Raw genomic sequence first — 19,602 nt, 5'->3', positions numbered from 1 at the left:
TTTCTGGCAGCGATTTGGCTAACCTCCTTGGGCTATACAGGGGGTTTGACCCCAGGTGCTTTGGTGAGTGAATTTCGCCTCAGAGAGAAGGGAAGAGATAAAGACCGATGACAAATTCACCCCCTAAGCATTGGCTCGGAGAAGCGTATATCCTCGCTATTGACGTACACAGATCTACAACTCTGCTATTGACGCATGTACGCCATGACCACCACTGATGTGCGCTCAGCACAGCTCATTGGTGATGCAATAGGAGAAAGTATCATTCCCCTGGAGCTTGTGCACACAGACACACACAGGCACAGATGTATAAGTCAATGTCATCTGGTGATACCCCCTCTCTCACTCAGCTGGGCTTGTGAAGTTCTGTGGACGCAAATTATTTCCACATTTTATTCACATTCGTTTGGAGAGGCTAGTAGTTTGTTACCCCCATTGAATGGTTTACTCACTTTTTAATGTGGAAAAAGTTAGCGGGACAGTAAGCAGAAATACAGGGTTTATTTACAGAGATAAGTGGACTTTTGCAATTTTGAAATGAAAAACCAGAGCTACACGTGATCTACATACTCCTAAAAAAAACAATAAGATCGTCATTGGTATTTAATTTTAAATACAAATATAATTCATGCATATATACTAAAATACGATGTGTGTTTGTGTGTGAAAGAGAGAGTTTTTTGCATTTGCTTTGCATTTACATGCTTTATCTCTGTATCCACAGATGTTCGACACCATGTCGAATGTCACAGGCCGACTATGTTTCATCTCACCCAGTGAACTTCAATATCAGAGCGAGAAGCACATCTCTCATTCCCCTTGCACTTATGCAGATACCAGCCTTTATTTCTCAAGCCAAAACCTACATCTAGGGGTTTACACTGCACATAATTAAAACTTTCCACAGATAAGACCTCCCTCTTATGTCTGTTTTCCTGCCTGTGTTTGCTTTTGTTGTGAGGTCCAAGATAAACACTGCACCGGCCTCAGAAAACCCCTCCAGGATGGGCCCACCGCTGGGATAAGGGTGTGAAGAAAAATTATGTTACCACTTACATATAGTGTTGATGTACACCGATCCATTCCTCTATACGCAGTAAGAAAACTCAACAGTCTTTAGCCAAGCTCAAATAACCTCAAAAACACAATGCTAAGACTAAGAATAGGGTTAACTGTAAATAACACTGGTGAAACTTTACATCATTTTTTTCAATACTTGAATTAAACCATATAAGCTTTGAAACATTAGGAGCACAAGAATGCCATTTAAAACTCTTACTATCAAATTTCTATTATTACAATATTTAGTCAATATTATTATAGTATTAGCCAACAATTAAGCAATATCACCAAGCAAGCCAACGATAAGATGTTGTGCAATATTTAATCCCCTTACAGAATCCGATTTCCTTACTGGCTGAAAGAACTTCAAAAGTTTTGAGTGTTTACATTATACATTTACAATTATGATGTTTTTTTTTAATGCATACTGTTTGATAGGGAAAGATCAATGAGAGCTGTATTGGAAGAATGTATGAAATCAATGCAATGAATTGCTTTATAACAAATAAAATTTAAAGGGGACATTTCACAAGACTTTTTAAAAATGTAAAATAAATCTTTGGTGTTCACGTATGTGAAGTTTTAGCTCAGATCATTTATTATAGCATGTTAAAATTGCCACTTTTTAGGTGTGAGCCAAAATGTGCCGTTTCTGGGTGTATCCTTTTGAATGCAAATGAGCTGATCTCTGCAATAAATGCCAGTGTCGTGGTTGGATATTGCAGATTAAGGGGCGGTATATCCTCTTCTAAATCACAAGGGGAGCCAGATTTCAATGACCTATTTTTCACATGCTTGCAGAGAGTGGTTTACCAAAACTTAGTTACTGGGTTGTTTTTTTTTACACATTTCTAAGTTGATAGAAGCACTGGGGACCCAATTATAGCACTGAAACATGGATAAAGATTTTCATGATATGTCCTCTTTAAGAGGTATCATATGAGAATATAGGATATGATCAAATATAACATTCAAACGAATGATAATAAACTGCATCGATTTTAAATCTGTCTTAAATGCCCCGGTCGTCAAGCAAAATAGTTCACGGACAGGTCATGTTACATTGTGTATTGGATAGTTGAGGCTTCATATAGCCTGTTAATAACTACATGTCGCCACCTTGTGGATAGCTAAATACCAAAACATCTGTCAGAGGCAAGTTTTTTTTTTTTTTCATATTTTTAAATTATCAAGAGTTGTCATAGTTGCTGCAGTAATATGGTTTGTTATTATTATTATTATTATTATTATTATTATTATTATTATTATTAGTAGTAGTAGTAGTAGCAGCAGTAGTAGTAGTAGTAGTAGTAGTAGTAGTAGTAGGCAAGTAGTTGTAATATTAAGTAGTTCTTAATATTTATTTCAGGAACCAGGGAACCCATCATCATAGTTACAATATTTAACATTTTGCACCCTTTAAGCGCGCTCCCGTTTCGTCACGTGACGTAGGGTAGTGTTTCACTCAATCCTTGCTCTCTCCTTCTCTAGAGGGGACGGCACACTACTCTGTGTGCTGCGATCTCAAGAGCAGTGAACAAACAGCTTAGACAGCATGTGCACAGATAATTCCTTCTGTGGCTCTATATATTATCATATAAATTTTTTTACGTGTACTTTCGTCTAATTAAAAATACATATTGTAAAGAACTACAACAATTTAATATAGTTATAACGGTTGTCAGCTGTATAACACACTCATTAACACTTTATTACTATTATATTAATGTTTCTAAACCGTTAAATAATAATAATAATAATAATAATAATAATAACAATTGACATTATTATACGTTTATTTTCACGTATATACCGGTAGTATGATGTAATATTTATTAATTCTGTTTATAAACGTCATTAGCTCAGGTATAATTTTGCGTTTACGCTATTAATTATTCAGATAATTAGTTTTTTTTTTGTCGCACACTAGTGGTCCAGCCAGCGAGCTGGAGTAAGTACATAATAAAGACGTCACCCTCCGCTTTGAGCGTGCCAACCAAGTGCGCAGCTCCTAACTGTGCAACTACAATCTCGACATGCTTACGGACGAGCGAGAAATCCTCACATCCGTCAACACAAGCACTCCGGCACCGATTTCTGCAGCGGTTCGGTAGCTAGGACACCATTTATCACTACAGGACGTTTTTTGGGCTTCTTTGCTGCGCACTAAAAGCTGAATCCGATTCGCGAGGATTTAAAGGAAGGAGCAGGGACTCTTAAGGTATTTTAAACTGCGACAGCGATGATCAGTATTCGTCATCCAACATGTGTGGGAGAGAGATCGAGCATGTGCGTGCCTATGTGCGTATGGCATGTAAACCATCTCGGCGTGTGTGCTTCAGTTTGCTTCACGGTAGCATCTCGTGCGATTATTTACAGCATTTATGCTGTTGAAGCTACAGTACGCGTCTGTCGTAGAAACGCCTTCGCTCGTGCCTCATGCTTCCATTGCTTGTTAATAGGCGTTTTCAAGCATTACGCCTTGTCTTAGCTAAATAATCATTTATATTTCACTACAGTTCATCGAAAGTTCGAAAAAACTGCGTTGGAGGGTTATGAAATGCAGAGACAGTGTACTACGCACTTATCCGCACCGTGGTGATATGGGCTCGTGAGAGAGACACGCCCACTTCCACTGTGCTTGTGTGTGTGCGTGCGTGCGTGTTAAAGGAGCGCGTGTTTTTCCGAATGTCACTTGTATGGGCTTTGCGTAAATGGTTGTTTCATTCGGTGTCTGCCAAAGCTACCATTGTATTTACACGATAAACAGATTTGTTACTAAACTGTGGTATTAATTCAAAGTACCGGATGAATTGGAGACCTTTAAATTGTATTAACATGCATTCTGTTTGTGAACTGCAGGGGGCGCTCAGTCCTATATGAAGTCAACACTACTGAATGATAAAGTTTGAGTCATGCGATTTATAGGTGTGTGTGTGCGCGTGTGTGTGTGTGTGTGTGTGTGTGTGTGTGAGAGAGAGAGAGAGAAAGAGAGATGAGTCACATACTTACGGGAATACAGTTTCACAGAAATATGTTACAGTGTGAATAATACGTTTTCTAATTATTTGTATGAGCCACGCATGTTATTCCTTTTAAATATTTGATAATACATTTTTTAATAGTCCAGCACTGTGTATGTAAAATTGTCCTGCACTTAACCCAGCAATAACCAGTTGTGTTTTTCCAAATTTTCTAAATATTTCATATATAAATATGGATCCTGTGTCCTCTTCCCAGGGACAAAGTAATGATGGAGGAGGGGTCAGGTTCCCGGTCATGCAGTGCAAAGCCTCACCGCAGTCTGGTGGAATGGAAGAAAAGAGTGAAGTCTGAGTACATGAGGTTAAGACAGTTAAAACGCTTTCGCAAAGCTGAGGAAGTTAAGGTAGTCTGTCTTTTATACTGTATTTCTTTATTTTACTCTTGTCTCTTAGCATTTTTTGACTCTCCAGTTTCTGTTAACCAATCTTTCCATTTTCATTGACATTGTACTAAACCAGTCTAATCTAATTCCCTTTTAATAGTCTCTTTGTGTGTGTCTGTGTGTTTCTCATAGGCTCTGTTCCAGTCTAATCGGCGTAAGATTGAAGGAAGAACGGAGCTATTGAATGAGGAATGGTCTAAGCTCAGAATCCAGTCTATCCCTCTGTCCACCCCAAGTGGCTCTCTGCCCAGTAAAAAGGCAAGAATGACACATAGCCCGGGGAAGGGAGGGGTGTATGGGCATTGACCACCACTAACAGGTGTCAGTCATTCTGCATAGCTTTATTGTGAATTGACTGTACTAATTCAGCACACGACTGTCCCACCAAGATGATTTATGAGCTGAATCAATACACAGTCAGCTCTGCCAAGCCATTACCCAAACCTAATTTATTCTAACAAAACACCCGCAATGACTTCAGATCAGGTGCCACAATTCACCTTCCTGTGGCACCCACTTCATCATATTTTATCTGACAAGTGTTTAAACCTAATCATGTAAGTAATGGGCCAACTGTGGCATACTTAACCTCTAATTGATAAGACAAAAATAAAAAACATTATTATAAATTGCATGATATTAATTATGTTTTCTATTAAGACTAATATACAAAATGTTAGCGTACCATACAAGCCAAGTAACCTGTCATAATTTTGAATAACATGCTGATTCTGTCATTTCTTTTTTTGTCCAATCACAGTTGTGCATGGTGGAGTTTGGCATTCCATCTTTTCCGAACCAAGCAGTTGCCATGCGTCCCTTGACAACTGTCGCTGGGATACCATTCATGTACTCCTGGTCCCCTTTGCAGCAGAACTTCATGGTACTGGATACAGACAAAAGTGCCCACACATTAACACACATTAAAAGCACTCATCATAACCATTAGGGCCTTGTGCATGCAGTGAGAAGGAAGAGAGCAAGAGATAAAAAGAGAAAAAAGCATCATTTTATGACACTGGTCATTTTAAAAAGTAGGTCACGCCGCAGCAGTGCATTCACATGTTCTGACAGACAAGCGTGTGTTTATTAAATCATCTCTCAGGTAGAGGATGTGCCTCTTTAAACACCCACACTCACTTACAGACATAAATATAGGCATAAACTAAAGCATTAAGGCACAAACAAGCACACATAGATTTACTGTGCATAATCCTGCATTTATCTCTCATTTAATTATATTGGGACATACATTTCTTTGTTTTAAAGACATCTGTGAAATCACAGCCCTCTGTTCAATTGTTTCTGTCTCACTTCGGTTTTTTTTTTCTTCTTCAGGTGGAAGATGAGACATTTTTGCATAATATCCCCTACATGGGAGATGAGGTGTTGGAACAGGATGAGGCTTTTCTGGAGGAACTCATTGATAACTATGATGGGGTTCATGGGGACAGAGGTGAGTGACTTTGCCCATAAATGTGCCCATAAATGTGGTTTTCAATCAGTAAATCTTACAAAATTTTAAACCAATAACTCTAAATTGCGATTAATCTATACCAGAATAAAAGTTTTTGTTTACATCATATATGTGTGTAAACTGTGTATAATAATGATGCATATATAAATATGCACACACACATGCATGTATCATTTTAAGAAAATATATATATATATTTATATATAATATAAATTATACATAAATATACAAATGTATATACACATGTAACCATTTCTTAAATATATACATGCATGTGTGTGCATTTATATATACATAATTATTATACACAGTTTACACACATATATGATGTAAACAAAAACTTTTATTCTGCTATAGTTTAATCGAGATTAATCGTTGTGCATCACTAACCATTATAGATTCATATGTAAAACAAATGTAAAAGTCTCATTTATAATATCTAAAAAATAATTGTTACTATGAATTATTTTAATAATTTACATCTATATAAAGCAATTTAACCCTAAATTATTAATGCATATATTTTACCTAGACATTTTTATGTATGATAAATAGCACACAAGAAATTCAGTAAACAGTTTTGAGCATTGATGCAAACTAATTTTTTTAAAGCTTTGTACGGTTTGATCTGATTTATTAAAATAATTGAATTGAATTGCATTTCTAACAGCTTTTTGCTATTGAAGTTTAAATTAAAGACACTTTCTAAAATTTCCTAAAAAAGTCTAAATGGCCTCATAATATATACAAATCAAGGGTGGGGTAGATTCATTAAATAATGCATGAAATAAATAATGACTAATAATGCAGTTATTACTAGAAAACTTAATGGCCTTACAGAAAGACATTAAAATAATCTATATATATATATTGATAATGCTTAATTTTACAAACGGGTATTGTATCATTTTGCCTTAAACAGGCTGTGGTCCAACCGTTACTAATCTTGATCCTTCAGATTTTAATAACTATATGCCCATTTCCAAACTTCCATTTTGCACAAAGTTTTGGAAAAGTGTGTACTAAATCAAATTTCCCCCTATTTAATCTCTAACAACATTCTGGATTCTTTTCAGTATGGCTTCAGAGCTAAACAGTACTGAATCTGCACTTTTGAGGGTAGTAAATGACCTCTTACTATCTGCAGACTCTAGCAACTGTATTATTCTTCTGTTATTGGACATCAGTGCGGCTTTTGATACTGTGGATCATCATAATCTTTTTAAAGAGATTGGATCTTGACGTTGGTGCAACAGATTGGTTTGCATTATATCTTGCAAACAAGAATTTTTGTGGTGGAAATTGGAGAGTTTTCATCAAGCTCAGTTCCCGTCACTTGTGGGGTGCCCCAGGGCTCAATTCTGGGTCCAATCTTATTTTCCTTATACTCTCTCTTCGTTTCATTTTTAAGTTCCATAAAGTTTCATTTCACATTTATGCCGATGACACTCAGCTCCATTTTCCCTTAAAATCAGGTACTGATTCAGTTTCCTCTCTGCTAGCTTTTTTAGAGGACATTAAGGCTTGGATGGACAATAATTTACTTCAATTAAATCAGAAGAAGAATGATGTAATGTTGTTTTGCCCTTCACACCTTTTAAATAATATAAGTTCTACACTAGGCCCCCTCCAAGATAACATTCGTGATAAAGTAAAACATCTAGGAGTTAACCCTGAGTTAAAATTTTATAAACAAATCAACTCTGTAGTTAGAGCCAGTTTTCTGCAGCTTAGGGAACTTAGCAAGATGAAAAATATTCTGATCTTTAGTGATTTGGAGACTGTTATTCATGCGTTTATTTCAACCAGGCTGGACTACTGTAATGCTCTATAATATGCTGGAATAAATCAGTCCTCGCTCTCGCGATTACAACTGGTACAGAATGCTGCGAATTTTTAAACAGGGACAAAAAATAGAGAACATATTACTTTATAGAGTATATAGTATTTGCATTTAAATCACTAAATGGTCTTGCCCCTTCATAAATGTATGACCTTCTCCACTTGTATTCTCCAGTGAGAAGACTTAGATCTTTCACCCAGATGATATTAAATGTTCCAAAATCTTGACTTAAATCCAAAGGTGACAGGGCATTCTCAGTTCTTGGTCCTAAGCTCTGGAATTCCCTACCTTTGTCTGTTAGACTTTCCCTACTATTTCTACATTTAAATCTTCTCTTAAAACATGCTTTTTTCGGGAATATGTAATTTGATATTAATTATTATTATTACTTTTAATCTTAAATATTGTTTTAAATTGAATGATGTTTCCTGTCTTAATTTTATTACTTTTGTTTTGGTTTCTTTTGATATTTTATTATTTATTATTTAAATTTTATTGTACGAGGATGTTTTGTTTGGTATGTTGTGCAGCACTTTGGTCAGCATTTATGCTGTTTTAAAGTGCAATATAAATAAATTTGACCTTGACCTATTGCTGGCAAAACCATTGATTATATCACACTTTTTTGAGCTGTCATTCAACCGCTAAGTTCCAAATGCTTTTATTGATGTTTTAATATGAATAAATGATGTGTACAGTACGTGAAGGTTTAAAACTACCCAGTGTGATGTTACCTAATGTTTGTACTTTGATAACAGAGGGTGGCTTCATAAATGATGAGATCTTCAAAGAGCTGGTGGAGGCGTTGAGTCAATACTCAGATCCAGAGGAAGAGGGGGAGGAAGAGCCTGCAGAGAATAAGGAGGAGGAAGGAGAGGAGAAAGGAACCCAAAAAAGTACAGCAGAGTCTACGGAAGAGTCTAAAGTGAGCTTTATCAAGAGGAAAAGGAGGAGCACCACTGAAGGTGAAAGGAGGAAGTAAACACTGACACTATTATAGATTAAAAGTGAACACCACATAACCCCGACTACACTGCTTGCTACAGAGGCTCAAACAAAACTCTTGTTAAGTTCATTCTCAGAAGTGCACATTGGAGTTACCCAATATCTTGTAACAACAACTTAGTTTTTTTAAAGCAGACTAGTCATATTAACGGATTTGTGTACAGTGAATGGACTAAGAGCAGCCCATGATTGAGCCATCTGATGAATGGTGACAAAATATTGTCAAAGAAAAATAGGCTAGAATCTACAACACAGTCAAGCCTTTTAATATATAATATTTGGCAACTCACCATAGAGAGATATATCAGAGTTCACATGCGTTGAGCAGTCAGATCAGTCATTGTGTATGCATGCAGTTGTTTGCTCTGAGTTTCGACTGTGTTCAGTGAGGGTTGGCTAAACCTGTTTGTTCATTCAATTTGTTTTAGCCCTGTATCCATTACAGCTCACCGTGACCCCAGATTCACCAAAACAAAGAGACATTACACACTCTTTAGCCTGTGCACCAGTTTATATTTGCATTAAAGTGCTGCTAGTTCATAATTATTTACTTAACAAATATATCTGCTACTGTAAAACATCTGTAAAGCCCAAGAGTAGACATTTATGTCATGCAGCCACACAATGCCAATTCACTGCCATCCTACTTTTATGGTTTTTTTTGGGGCTTTGTTGTTATTTCTGGAGCTTGACAGCTCCTGGTCACCATGAACTGACATTTAATGTGAAGAGCTGTGTAAGAGGATGTTTACGTGTATGTGCTATACAAAAATCCATGCATGTGTATTTGGAACGTGAGGTTAAACAATGACAACATTTGATTTATGGGTGAATGTTTCCTTATTGACTATTCTTTTAAAAGTGAAATTCGGGACAATTGGTTTTGATTTCCTTTTGCTTCTTGCTCTTCCATCATTAGGAAGAGATCCTACCATCAATAAGAAGGTTCCCAATGACAAGATTTTCACAGCTATTGCATCCATGTTTCCTTACAAAGGCACAATGCAGGAGCTGAAGGACAAGTAGGTCCTACGATTAACATCAGATCTTTTTCATAATTGTATTTTTTGAAACCGTTGACATTTTTAGATGACTTAACACTGTTGGGTATTTCTCACGAAATCCAGATTTAGAAGGTGTTCAGCATCAGATTTTTTTAAAAAGCCCTTGAAGCCATTTTTTTTGCACATATAAGATAAGGTCTAAGCTTACTATTAGCATTATTTTTAGAGGATTTAAAAAATATTTCCTAAAGGATTATTTACAATTTTTAGATTATCATTTTCAAAAATTATCATTACCGCAACACGATATTACATTTACAAACTCATGTTTCGGTAATGAGAACTAAAAAGTTGTTTAGGTACTATGACAAACAAAATTTCAACTTTTATCTGGAGAGAAAAAAATAAGAACTGTTTACCTGGTAGCCATCTTGAGTGTCACAGTCAATTATGTCCCTTCCAACAATTTTTTTTAAACGTTAGTTCCTTGAGGGCTTAAACAATGATTGAAAATTGTTCCGGAGGATGAGAAAATTGGTCTTGGACACATTTATATTCCTTATTATTGTCTCTACATTTACCAATAATCACCAAATATCACATGTTTCTTTACTGTAAATGTTTATAGTATAACATGCACTGAAGCTTTTTATTTTTGAGATTTTTTTAATTATAAATATTTCCATGTCAAAGAACTCAAATCTAGTCATGGACACGTTGCGGTAATGAAAATTTCCCTTTACAAAATTGGTTTGTATGATGTCATTTGAAATTATGTAACAAAATAGTACATGAAGAGATGTTTGTAACTGTATGCTTCATTTAATACTCTTACTTTGCATTTAATTTTATTATCAAAATGTTTCAATCATGACACCTCATAAGTCTAATTTTGCGAGATTGACCCTGTGAGAGGAACAGGGGATAACACCATCAGGATTAAAACACATGGCTCCCACATGAGCTCAGCCGTTTTAGTTATGTTGATAAACTGATAAGTTGTACAAGCTTTTTGGTAATAAAACACTATGATAATCAGACAGATCGAGGAGTTGCATATAATACCAAACATACGCTGACAAGTCCTACTCATTGCAGTTCAAATCAATTCAGTTTTCTCACGTTAAATCCAGTTTTAGCATTTTATGAAGCCGATTTCCAAAACTCGAGCTTTTGTTCACAAAGACTGTGCAACTATAAAGGCAACACACATACTTCATCTTGTGTTGTAAAGAATATGTTGTGCCTGTTAAATGAAGGTTCATGGGAAGCTGTGCTGTTAGTGGGTGTGCAGCTGCCACGGCGGTGGAAACAAAAAGCCGTCACAGCCTGTATTATCATCCGACTGTTTACTGTTTCATGACATTATTGTGCATTCCACAGCTGTGCTTATTTAATATCTTTTCCGCCGGCTGGGGGAAATTTGAGAGTAGGAGTTGTCTAGTGTGATAACTTTATTTTTATGGCAATTTATCGGTGTGAAGCAGCGTTGTTTCATTAAAAAATCTAGAGTGTTACTGTCAATGTAACAATACAGATACAAAACAAGGATGGTGCTAGCAACACCAATGACTTGAGTTTGATTCCTAGATAACATACAAACAGATCAAATGTATGGTTTGAAAACACTGTCATGTGCTTAAAAGTGTAATAAATAATATATTCAATATTTGCAGGTATAAGGATCTCCTGGAGCCCTCCAGCACTGTGAAGTTGCCTCCTCTCTGCACGCCCAACATGGACGGCCCCTTTGCCAAATCTGTTCAGAGGGAACAAAGTTTGCACTCTTTTCACACACTTTTCTGTCGCCGCTGCTTCAAATACGACTGTTTTCTTCACCGTGAGAAATTAAACTTTTCTTCTTTAAAATATCTTTTAAATCGAGATTTTAATGTGTTGACCTTTAAATATGCAAATTATGTAACAGTCCACTTGTTATTTTATGTTAAAGGGATAGTTCACAGAGAAATAAAGATTCTGTCATCATTTACTCACTCTCATGTTGTTACAATCCTGTAAAAATGTCTTTGTTCTGCTAAACACAAAGAAAGATATTTGTAATGAAGCAGGAAACAGAAGCCCCATTGACTACCACAGTAGGTAAAATACTACTATGGAAGTCAATGGTGCTCAAAAACGGTTTGGCTACAAACATTCCTTTAAAATATCTTCCTTTGTGTTCAGCAGAACAAAGAAATGAATACAGGTTTGTAACAACATGAAGGTGAGTAAATTAATTTTTATTTTTCGGTGACCTATCCCTTTAATATATTATATTTATTATCAACATAACATATTAAAGGGATAGTTCACCGAAAAAAAAATCATACAGTTGATATTATGTTATGTTATTTTAGTATTAGCATTAGTGTTATATCAAAATGTTACATAACTCAAGTTTGTTTTGTCTTTGGACAGCATTCCATGCATCTCCTAATGTATATAAGAGAAAGACTAAAGAGATCAGAATAGAGACAGAACCCTGTGGACAAGAATGCTTTCTGCTTCAGGTAAGGCTTAAAATAATTTTTTTTATTTATTATTATTAAATCTTTACTACATCTAAGGGCCTGTTTACACGAGAACGCTTGACGGTGAAAACGTGAAAATATTTTATCGGATGTGCCTTTCGTTTACACGGCGACGACGTTTTGGGGCTTAAAAACGCAAAAAAGTGAAACCACCCTTTAGAGTTGAAATCTTAAAAACGATCTACCGTCGCGTTCTCGTCTAAAGAGTAAAAACGCAAAAAGTCTGCTCACGGTGGCTCTCGTCGCGTACGCATTTACGTCACAGGTATGCGCCAGTTCAGGAAAATAACAACAAACATGTCGGATTATTTCCATACGTCGGACCTTCAAGTTGCCATAGCAGCTTAATATACAAGTCTTTCCAGCAGTTGTACGAAATATTCACAGCTAGTATTACTGATCAGAGAAGGCGCCAATTCGTCGGAGGCAAACCAGACGGCTTTGGACGAGACCTGGGAGAACCAGGAAGAAGGTTGTACGCAGGCTTTGTTGTTGTTGTGTGTCAGTGCTTCACATTGCCACCTAGCCGCCTGGAGTGCATACTACATATCACACACTTTTGCGTCACCATATGCACGCAGATTTCACTTTCAAAACGCTCTTATAAACGCGGAATAAAAAGTGATAACGCAACGCCAATTTTGCGTTTTCTCTTCAGATCGTTTCAGTGTAAACGTAGCCTCAATGTATCTCACTCTCTCTCTTTCTCCACGTTTGATCATAGAAAGGGGCGAAAGAGTTTGCTGATCAAAATATGCAGAGGTCTCAAAGATCTCGCCGCAGGCGGCGACAGCCCCGCCCCTCCAGTTCAAGTGGCACCACCCACTCAGGGTCAGGTGAGGAGGGAAAAGATGGAGACAGTGACCATGAGACCACCAGCTCCTCAGGTACACACACTAACATATAGAATACAAACATGCTTAAGGGGCGTGCACACCAAAGCTTTTTTACGCGGCTGAAAATGCCCGGCGGACAGCTGAGCTTTTCACCCAAAGTTGAGTATTTTTCAACTCTCTGCGCTCATCGCCGGCCTTCAGCGTGGAAAAACCCACCAGCTGGTGGCTTTTTTGAAAAACACTGCGCTTCCATTGGAAACAATTGAAAACATGCGTCGGCCGCTGGTGTAAAAGCTTTGGTGTGCATGCCCCCTAACAAGACATAGAAAATACATACAGGTCATGCTCTCCTCACGGCCACAACAGCTTACTTACCGTAAAAACATTTGATAGATCAATGCCAAACGATCCAGACTGAGATAATACAGATGAAACACACAGACATACCTTTCTCCTGCCAAAAATAGCTTGGCAGTTAAAGTAGCTGGAAGGGTGTGCAAAGAATAATGATCAAAGCAGATTGTTTGTCTTTTGCACAGGCAAGCAACACTTAATTTCCTTAGAAAAGTTTAAAATCTGGTAACTATATACACTCACCTAAAGGATTATTAGGAACACTATACTAATACTGTGTTTGACCATGTTTGTTTACATTGCGTGAATGGTCCGCTGTAATATCAGAAATGGATTTATTGCGTTCTGTAAAAAAGGAGGAGTGGCGTTTGTTGCATTTTGGGAAAAAAGGGAGAAAAGATGACAGAATATCATTGCGGGTATTGGATTTTGCGTAAAATTTATTATTTACTTTTAACTACTGACCTGATATAATACTGATTTTGGCAGTAACTAATTTTTTTCAAAAATGGCGTTTATCGCGTTTTGGAACCAAACTCTTCATATAAAACAGGGCATATGACACAATGTTTATATCTAGTAACTAGTAATTTACCTTTGTGTATTTTTTCTGTGTATCAGAGGGGAACTCAAGGTGTCCAAGCCCCACCAAACCGAGAGCAGGCGAGGAAGGAGTAGAGGACTCCGAATCACCTCCACAATGGAGCGGAGCGGAGGAGTCTCTGTTTAGAGTCCTACATGGCACATACTTCAATAACTTCTGCTCCATCGCACGACTCATTGGAACCAAATCATGCAGAGAGGTGCACACGTACACAATGATAATAGATTCTACATTGAATTTAATGTTATTAAATAGAGGGCAGTTGGGAATTTCAACATAAACTTAAAAAGTTTTGAAATGTGTTTGTGTGTGTGCCTGTGTTTTTCCCAGAAAGACTGCGGTTTGGCTAACTGGAAAAGTCATTACCTCAAATCATGTGTTTTGCTTGCATTTAGAGAACGAGCCAAATCTTTTTCAGGAAGAATGTTGTTTTGATTGTGTGTTTGTGCGTGTGCACATGCGGTAGTGTGTGCGCGTGCTCATATGGCAAAGATCAACATGATAATGAGCAGTTGTGCCTCGGAAGAGTTTCAAAGTTCTGACTAACACACATTAACTGTTCCATTAAGGGATGCTGAGGTATGAGGTGGGAGGTGTAACACTGTCTCGTGTGTATAATGTATCTTGTGTGTGTGTGCGATTGCATCAGGTATACAGGTTTGCGGTGAAAGAGGTGCTGATTCACCGCGTACCAATGGAGGACGGTGGGATCTCACCACAGAAGAAGAAGAGAAAGCACAGGCAAGATGTTCGATGCTTTAACAACCACAACATTGAATGTTATGTTGAGCCCCAGTATAGCTCAGTGGTAGAGCATTGCATTAGCAGCTCAAATGGTCGTGGGTTCGAACACACATATTGGTTAAAAATAAATGTATATTTTGTAATGCACTGTAAGTCACTTTAGATAAATGCATCTGCCAAATGCATAAATGTAAGTGTATGCAACACAACAAAACACTAAAGCTGAAATATGTTTTTATTTTATAGATTATGGGCAAAGATACAGTTAAAGAAAGGTAAGGATCTCTATAGTACTGGACCAGAAATAGATTTTAGTAGCTTTAAGAAGAAAAATGAAATATCGTAATAGTCATTAACAGCACAAATGTTAAGCAGATCCACTTATGTTATCACTCATCTGTCCTTCCTGTTTGTCTTGTAGACAGCTCGTCCAATCAGGTGTACAATTATCAACCATGTGACCACCCTGAGCACCCGTGTGACAGCTCCTGTCCGTGTGTGATGACCCAGAATTTTTGCGAAAAATTCTGTCAGTGTGACCGAGAGTGTCAGTTCAATACAAAATAATTTTTTCATGGTTTCATTTGCTAGTATATATTTATTCCCTAACCCAGGGTTTCCCAAACTGGGGGAAATTGCAGGGGGTTTGTGAGTTGATGAAAAATATATCAATTACAATTAAAGGGGGGGTGCACGATCTCTAAAAGCCAATGTTGACATTTGAAATCACATAACAAACATGCCCCTACCCCAATAGAATCTGGACCTTTTTTTGATAGACCCGCCCCACACATACACAACCCAGGCAACCATGTCGGTTAGTAGACACGTCCCTTACTGCTGATTGGCAGTGTTGGGGGTAACTCATTACAAGTAACGTGCATTATGTAATAATATTACTTTTCTGAAGTAACGAGTAAAGTAACGCATTACTTTATAAATGTTCACATAAATATTTGAGTGACTTTTTAAAAAAAAGTTACTTTTTTAGTTTAATTAAGTCAATAAAAAAATATGCACTGAATTAAACTAAACGTAGTCACATTATGCACTCGTTATGTGTACACGCCTGTGTGGGAACAGTTTGAGTCAAAAACTGAGATGGCAGGCAAGGAATCGACATTTTTGTGATGAAATATGCAATTTCTGAATGCAGAACTTTTCAGTCATAGATCAAGCTTCAGCCAAGAAAAAGTAATGCAACAGTAACTAAAAAGTAACGTAAGCATTACTTTCCACAAAAAGTAACTAAGTAACGCAATTAGTTACTTTTTTGGGAGTAACTTAATATTGTAATGCATTACTTTTAAAAGTAACTTTCCCCAACACTGGCTACAAGTGTGTTTTGGTACTCGTGCACCCCGCCTTTAAATTATCAAATGTAAATAAATAGTTAAATTCTAATTACTAACAAAAACATATATTTTATTTGTTTAATCTGGATTGTGAGTGACTATTATATAACACTACAATATATCTCAAATCTGGACAGAAACATTTTTTGTACTTGCAAACGTAAATGACCAAAATGAATGTCTAATAACAATAACTATGTAAAATACTACTTATGAAAAGTTTAAAATGGATGAAAAATAAACGTTTTTGAAGTTAAACATGCAAATGTGTTATTAAAAATTATTTAAATATTTACTTAAAATATCAGGGGGTACTTCAAGTAAAACATTTAGGTCAAGGGGGTTCGCTGACAACAAATGTTCAAAACCCCTCCCCTAACCCAGCATAACAAAATCCACATAAACCTTTTAACATTTTTTATGTAAAGATAAGCTGTGTACACTATTATTACTCTTCTCTTGTTATTACTGTTATGTAAAAGTACAATATCTGTGCACCACTAGAGGGCACTAATGCAAAGAAAACATGCTTGTTTAAAGCTGCTGCGTGTCATTTATTGATGTTAAAATAGTGTCTTCTCAATAGTATCCCAGTATAATATGCATGGACTATAAAACATAATACACAATACAAAGGTTCTTTGGCATAACAAGTAAAACAACGTGGCGTGCATCTTGCTCACCAACACTTACAGAGTTTTGGGTGGGACTACTGTATGGAAGTCAGGGGAAGTGTTCAAGAAAACCTTTATCAAAAGTCCTGTCTTAATTTCAATCTGGTCTGTTTTGGTTCTAGGTCAGAACCGGTTTCCAGGCTGTCGCTGCAAGACTCAGTGTAACACTAAGCAGTGTCCTTGTTACCTGGCAGTGAGGGAGTGCGACCCAGATCTCTGCATGACCTGTGGGGCGGCCGAACATTGGGACAGCAAACAGGTCTCCTGCAAGAACTGCAGCATTCAGAGAGGACTCAAGAAGGTATAAAAACTATGAATATGGTGTGAGGGAACAGAAATGTATAGTTTAAGCCCCAAATCAAGGAGTGTAGAGTGCAGGAAGAACAGATCAGTGTATGAAGGTGCTTGAAGCTCAAATGGTACAACACATCACTTGAAATGTCAAGGTTGAAATTAACCTTAAACCTGTTTGCCAGCATCTGCTCCTGGCACCATCTGATGTTGCAGGATGGGGTACATTTATCAGAGAAGCAGTCCAGAAGAACGAGTTCATCTCTGAATACTGCGGAGAGGTGTGTGGCGATCACATCAACGATTAATATTTCCTATGATGACCTTGAAACAAACTGTGTTACCAGTTGCATTCTTAATAATCTGATGTATATGTTGTGTTTGTGCGTAGCTTATTTCCCAGGATGAGGCAGACAGGAGAGGCAGAATCTACGACAAATACATGTCCAGCTTTCTGTTCAACTTAAATAATGGTATTGATCTTTTGTCCATGTTTCGAGTCGAACTGTTTAATATCCTCTAGGTCTCCAATTGACCTCGATGAGTATTTTTGTTTCATAACAGACTTTGTAGTGGATGCCACCCGTAAAGGAAATAAAATACGATTTGCCAACCATTCTGTAAACCCCAACTGTTACGCGAAAGGTACAGTTTATTTATAAGCGCAAAAATAACACCGAGCTTAATTCATGAAGCACTTTTCACACCAACGATTATTGTTTCAGTTGTCATGGTTAATGGAGACCATCGCATTGGAATCTTTGCCAAGCGAGCCATACAGTGCGGAGAAGAGCTGTTTTTTGATTATAGGTAGGTTGTGTATCAACACTTACTGTTACATACACAACTTATATCTACCGTATATAATATATGCATTAAAATGGAATTAATAATGTACGTTTATTTTAATCTTTCTCTTAGGTACAGTCAAGCAGATGCATTAAAGTATGTGGGCATTGAGAGGGAAATCGACATAGCGTAGACATGACTGTTTGTCTGTTAACATTTCTAGCTTAATGTCAATGTTTCCACCTCTCTGAGCGTGAAGGAAAATGTTATTGGTATATTCTGCGCCCATAGAAAAAGTGATTTTGTGATGATGTCATAGTTTTTGTTGAGTCATTATTTTTCATCATGGCTTTAAAGGATGACATCACTACCTTAATCTTAACACGTGGCTTGACAAAATTGTCTAAAACAAGCATTTTGTTGACCTTTTTTGAGACATTTGTTAAAACTAGAAGGAACCAGGTGGTGTCTCTACATTACAAATACACTCTTCCACATTTGCACTATATGGACAATACCACAGAAAGTTGATAAAACAGATGTAATTATTCACTGAAATGAGGACATGTTGTGTAAAGCAAGAAGAATTAGATTTTTGTCAGTTCTTACACACCAAATAGCTATAACCCCTGTATACTCAATAAAAGTATGTGGGAATATAATATATATTGTTACTGCAACCTAAACACTTCACACTTAAAGTAACTGTCGTTGTTGTTTTTGGTCCAAATATTCCATTGTGCAAAATATCAGCAATTGTTCAGCAATATTTCATAGGTACAGACTTGCACTTAGTGGTCAATACATTTCTCTACAAGAAACTTTAGTCATAGCAGGCTTCATTTGCAACTTGCAACTTGGTGTTTTTCGATGTTCTATCTAACGTCATCTATCTATCTATCTATCTATCTATCTATCTATCTATCTATCTATCTATCTATCTATCTATCTATCTATCTATCTATCTATCTATCTATCTATCTATCTATCTATCCTCTTTATCAGCTGTAAGCAGCTTGCTGTATTGCACAAAGCATTTTAGCTAACATAGCACTAAAGCAGTTAAACGTCATTTCTGATTCAATTGTAAAAGGTCAAATATTGTTTTGTAATAATATAACAAAACAAGTAACTATATAAACCGACAGACTGAATGTGCGCTAAATAGTGAACTAAAGAATATTGTTTAGCAGGCTTTTTTTAAGATTGAGTGTACAAAATAACCTAACAAGTTGGTTCCACTGTCATCTGTACCAATTTATGTAAAATAAAGAGCTAAAGCAAACTTGTTTGTAATGGATCAGAGTTTGATTTCTTTACCCATATTCTATGTTACAGTTTTTTTATTCGCTTGGTACTATTTTCACAAGTAAGGTGTACATTTTCAAAACTCTTAGTACAAAAATCAAAACTGATCACACTTGTGATGCAGCTGGTCATTCTTTCAAGGCCTGATGTGGTGCTTTCAGTGAGTTGCACATGTTTTCAGTCCACATAATCATTGTTTCAAATACAAGATTATTGTAATATGTAATGAGAACATTTGGTTTAATCACCAAAACACAACGGTATGATCTTTCAGTTTAGTACTTTTAACAATCAGCCT

General features: G+C 36.7%; 1 protein-coding gene across 3 annotated transcripts; it reads left to right on the top strand.

The window, feature by feature from the left end:
* The first annotated feature begins 3,024 nt into the window (after positions 1-3,024).
* ezh1 (enhancer of zeste 1 polycomb repressive complex 2 subunit) lies at positions 3,025-19,287 on the top strand. 3 transcript variants are annotated; one of them, XM_055192219.2, is made up of 20 exons: positions 3,025-3,283; positions 4,303-4,450; positions 4,622-4,747; positions 5,250-5,372; positions 5,828-5,945; positions 8,568-8,774; positions 9,734-9,836; positions 11,495-11,658; positions 12,237-12,328; positions 13,074-13,236; positions 14,161-14,342; positions 14,793-14,884; positions 15,134-15,162; positions 15,309-15,434; positions 17,039-17,217; positions 17,393-17,488; positions 17,599-17,680; positions 17,772-17,852; positions 17,933-18,017; positions 18,129-19,287. In XM_055192219.2, exons 2-20 carry the CDS (start codon positions 4,313-4,315, stop codon positions 18,187-18,189), a joined length of 2,247 nt encoding a protein of 748 aa, XP_055048194.1. In that variant the 5' UTR covers positions 3,025-3,283; positions 4,303-4,312; the 3' UTR covers positions 18,190-19,287. The 3 variants fall into 3 exon arrangements, 2 of the variants coding, with proteins under 2 accessions (XP_055048194.1, XP_055048201.1); XM_055192226.2 differs by lacking the exons at positions 3,025-3,283; positions 4,303-4,450; positions 4,622-4,747 and adding an exon at positions 4,780-5,046; XR_008640425.2 differs by lacking the exons at positions 17,393-17,488; positions 17,599-17,680; positions 18,129-19,287 and having other exon boundaries at positions 17,933-18,001.
* Positions 19,288-19,602: the final 315 nt, after the last annotated feature.

The sequence above is a fragment of the Misgurnus anguillicaudatus genome, chromosome 19 (assembly GCF_027580225.2).
Source record: "Misgurnus anguillicaudatus chromosome 19, ASM2758022v2, whole genome shotgun sequence".
Lineage (NCBI taxonomy): Eukaryota > Metazoa > Chordata > Actinopteri > Cypriniformes > Cobitidae > Misgurnus > Misgurnus anguillicaudatus.
The sequence above is the reverse complement of the archived record's forward strand: the minus strand, read 5'-3'. Positions and strand labels throughout refer to the sequence as shown.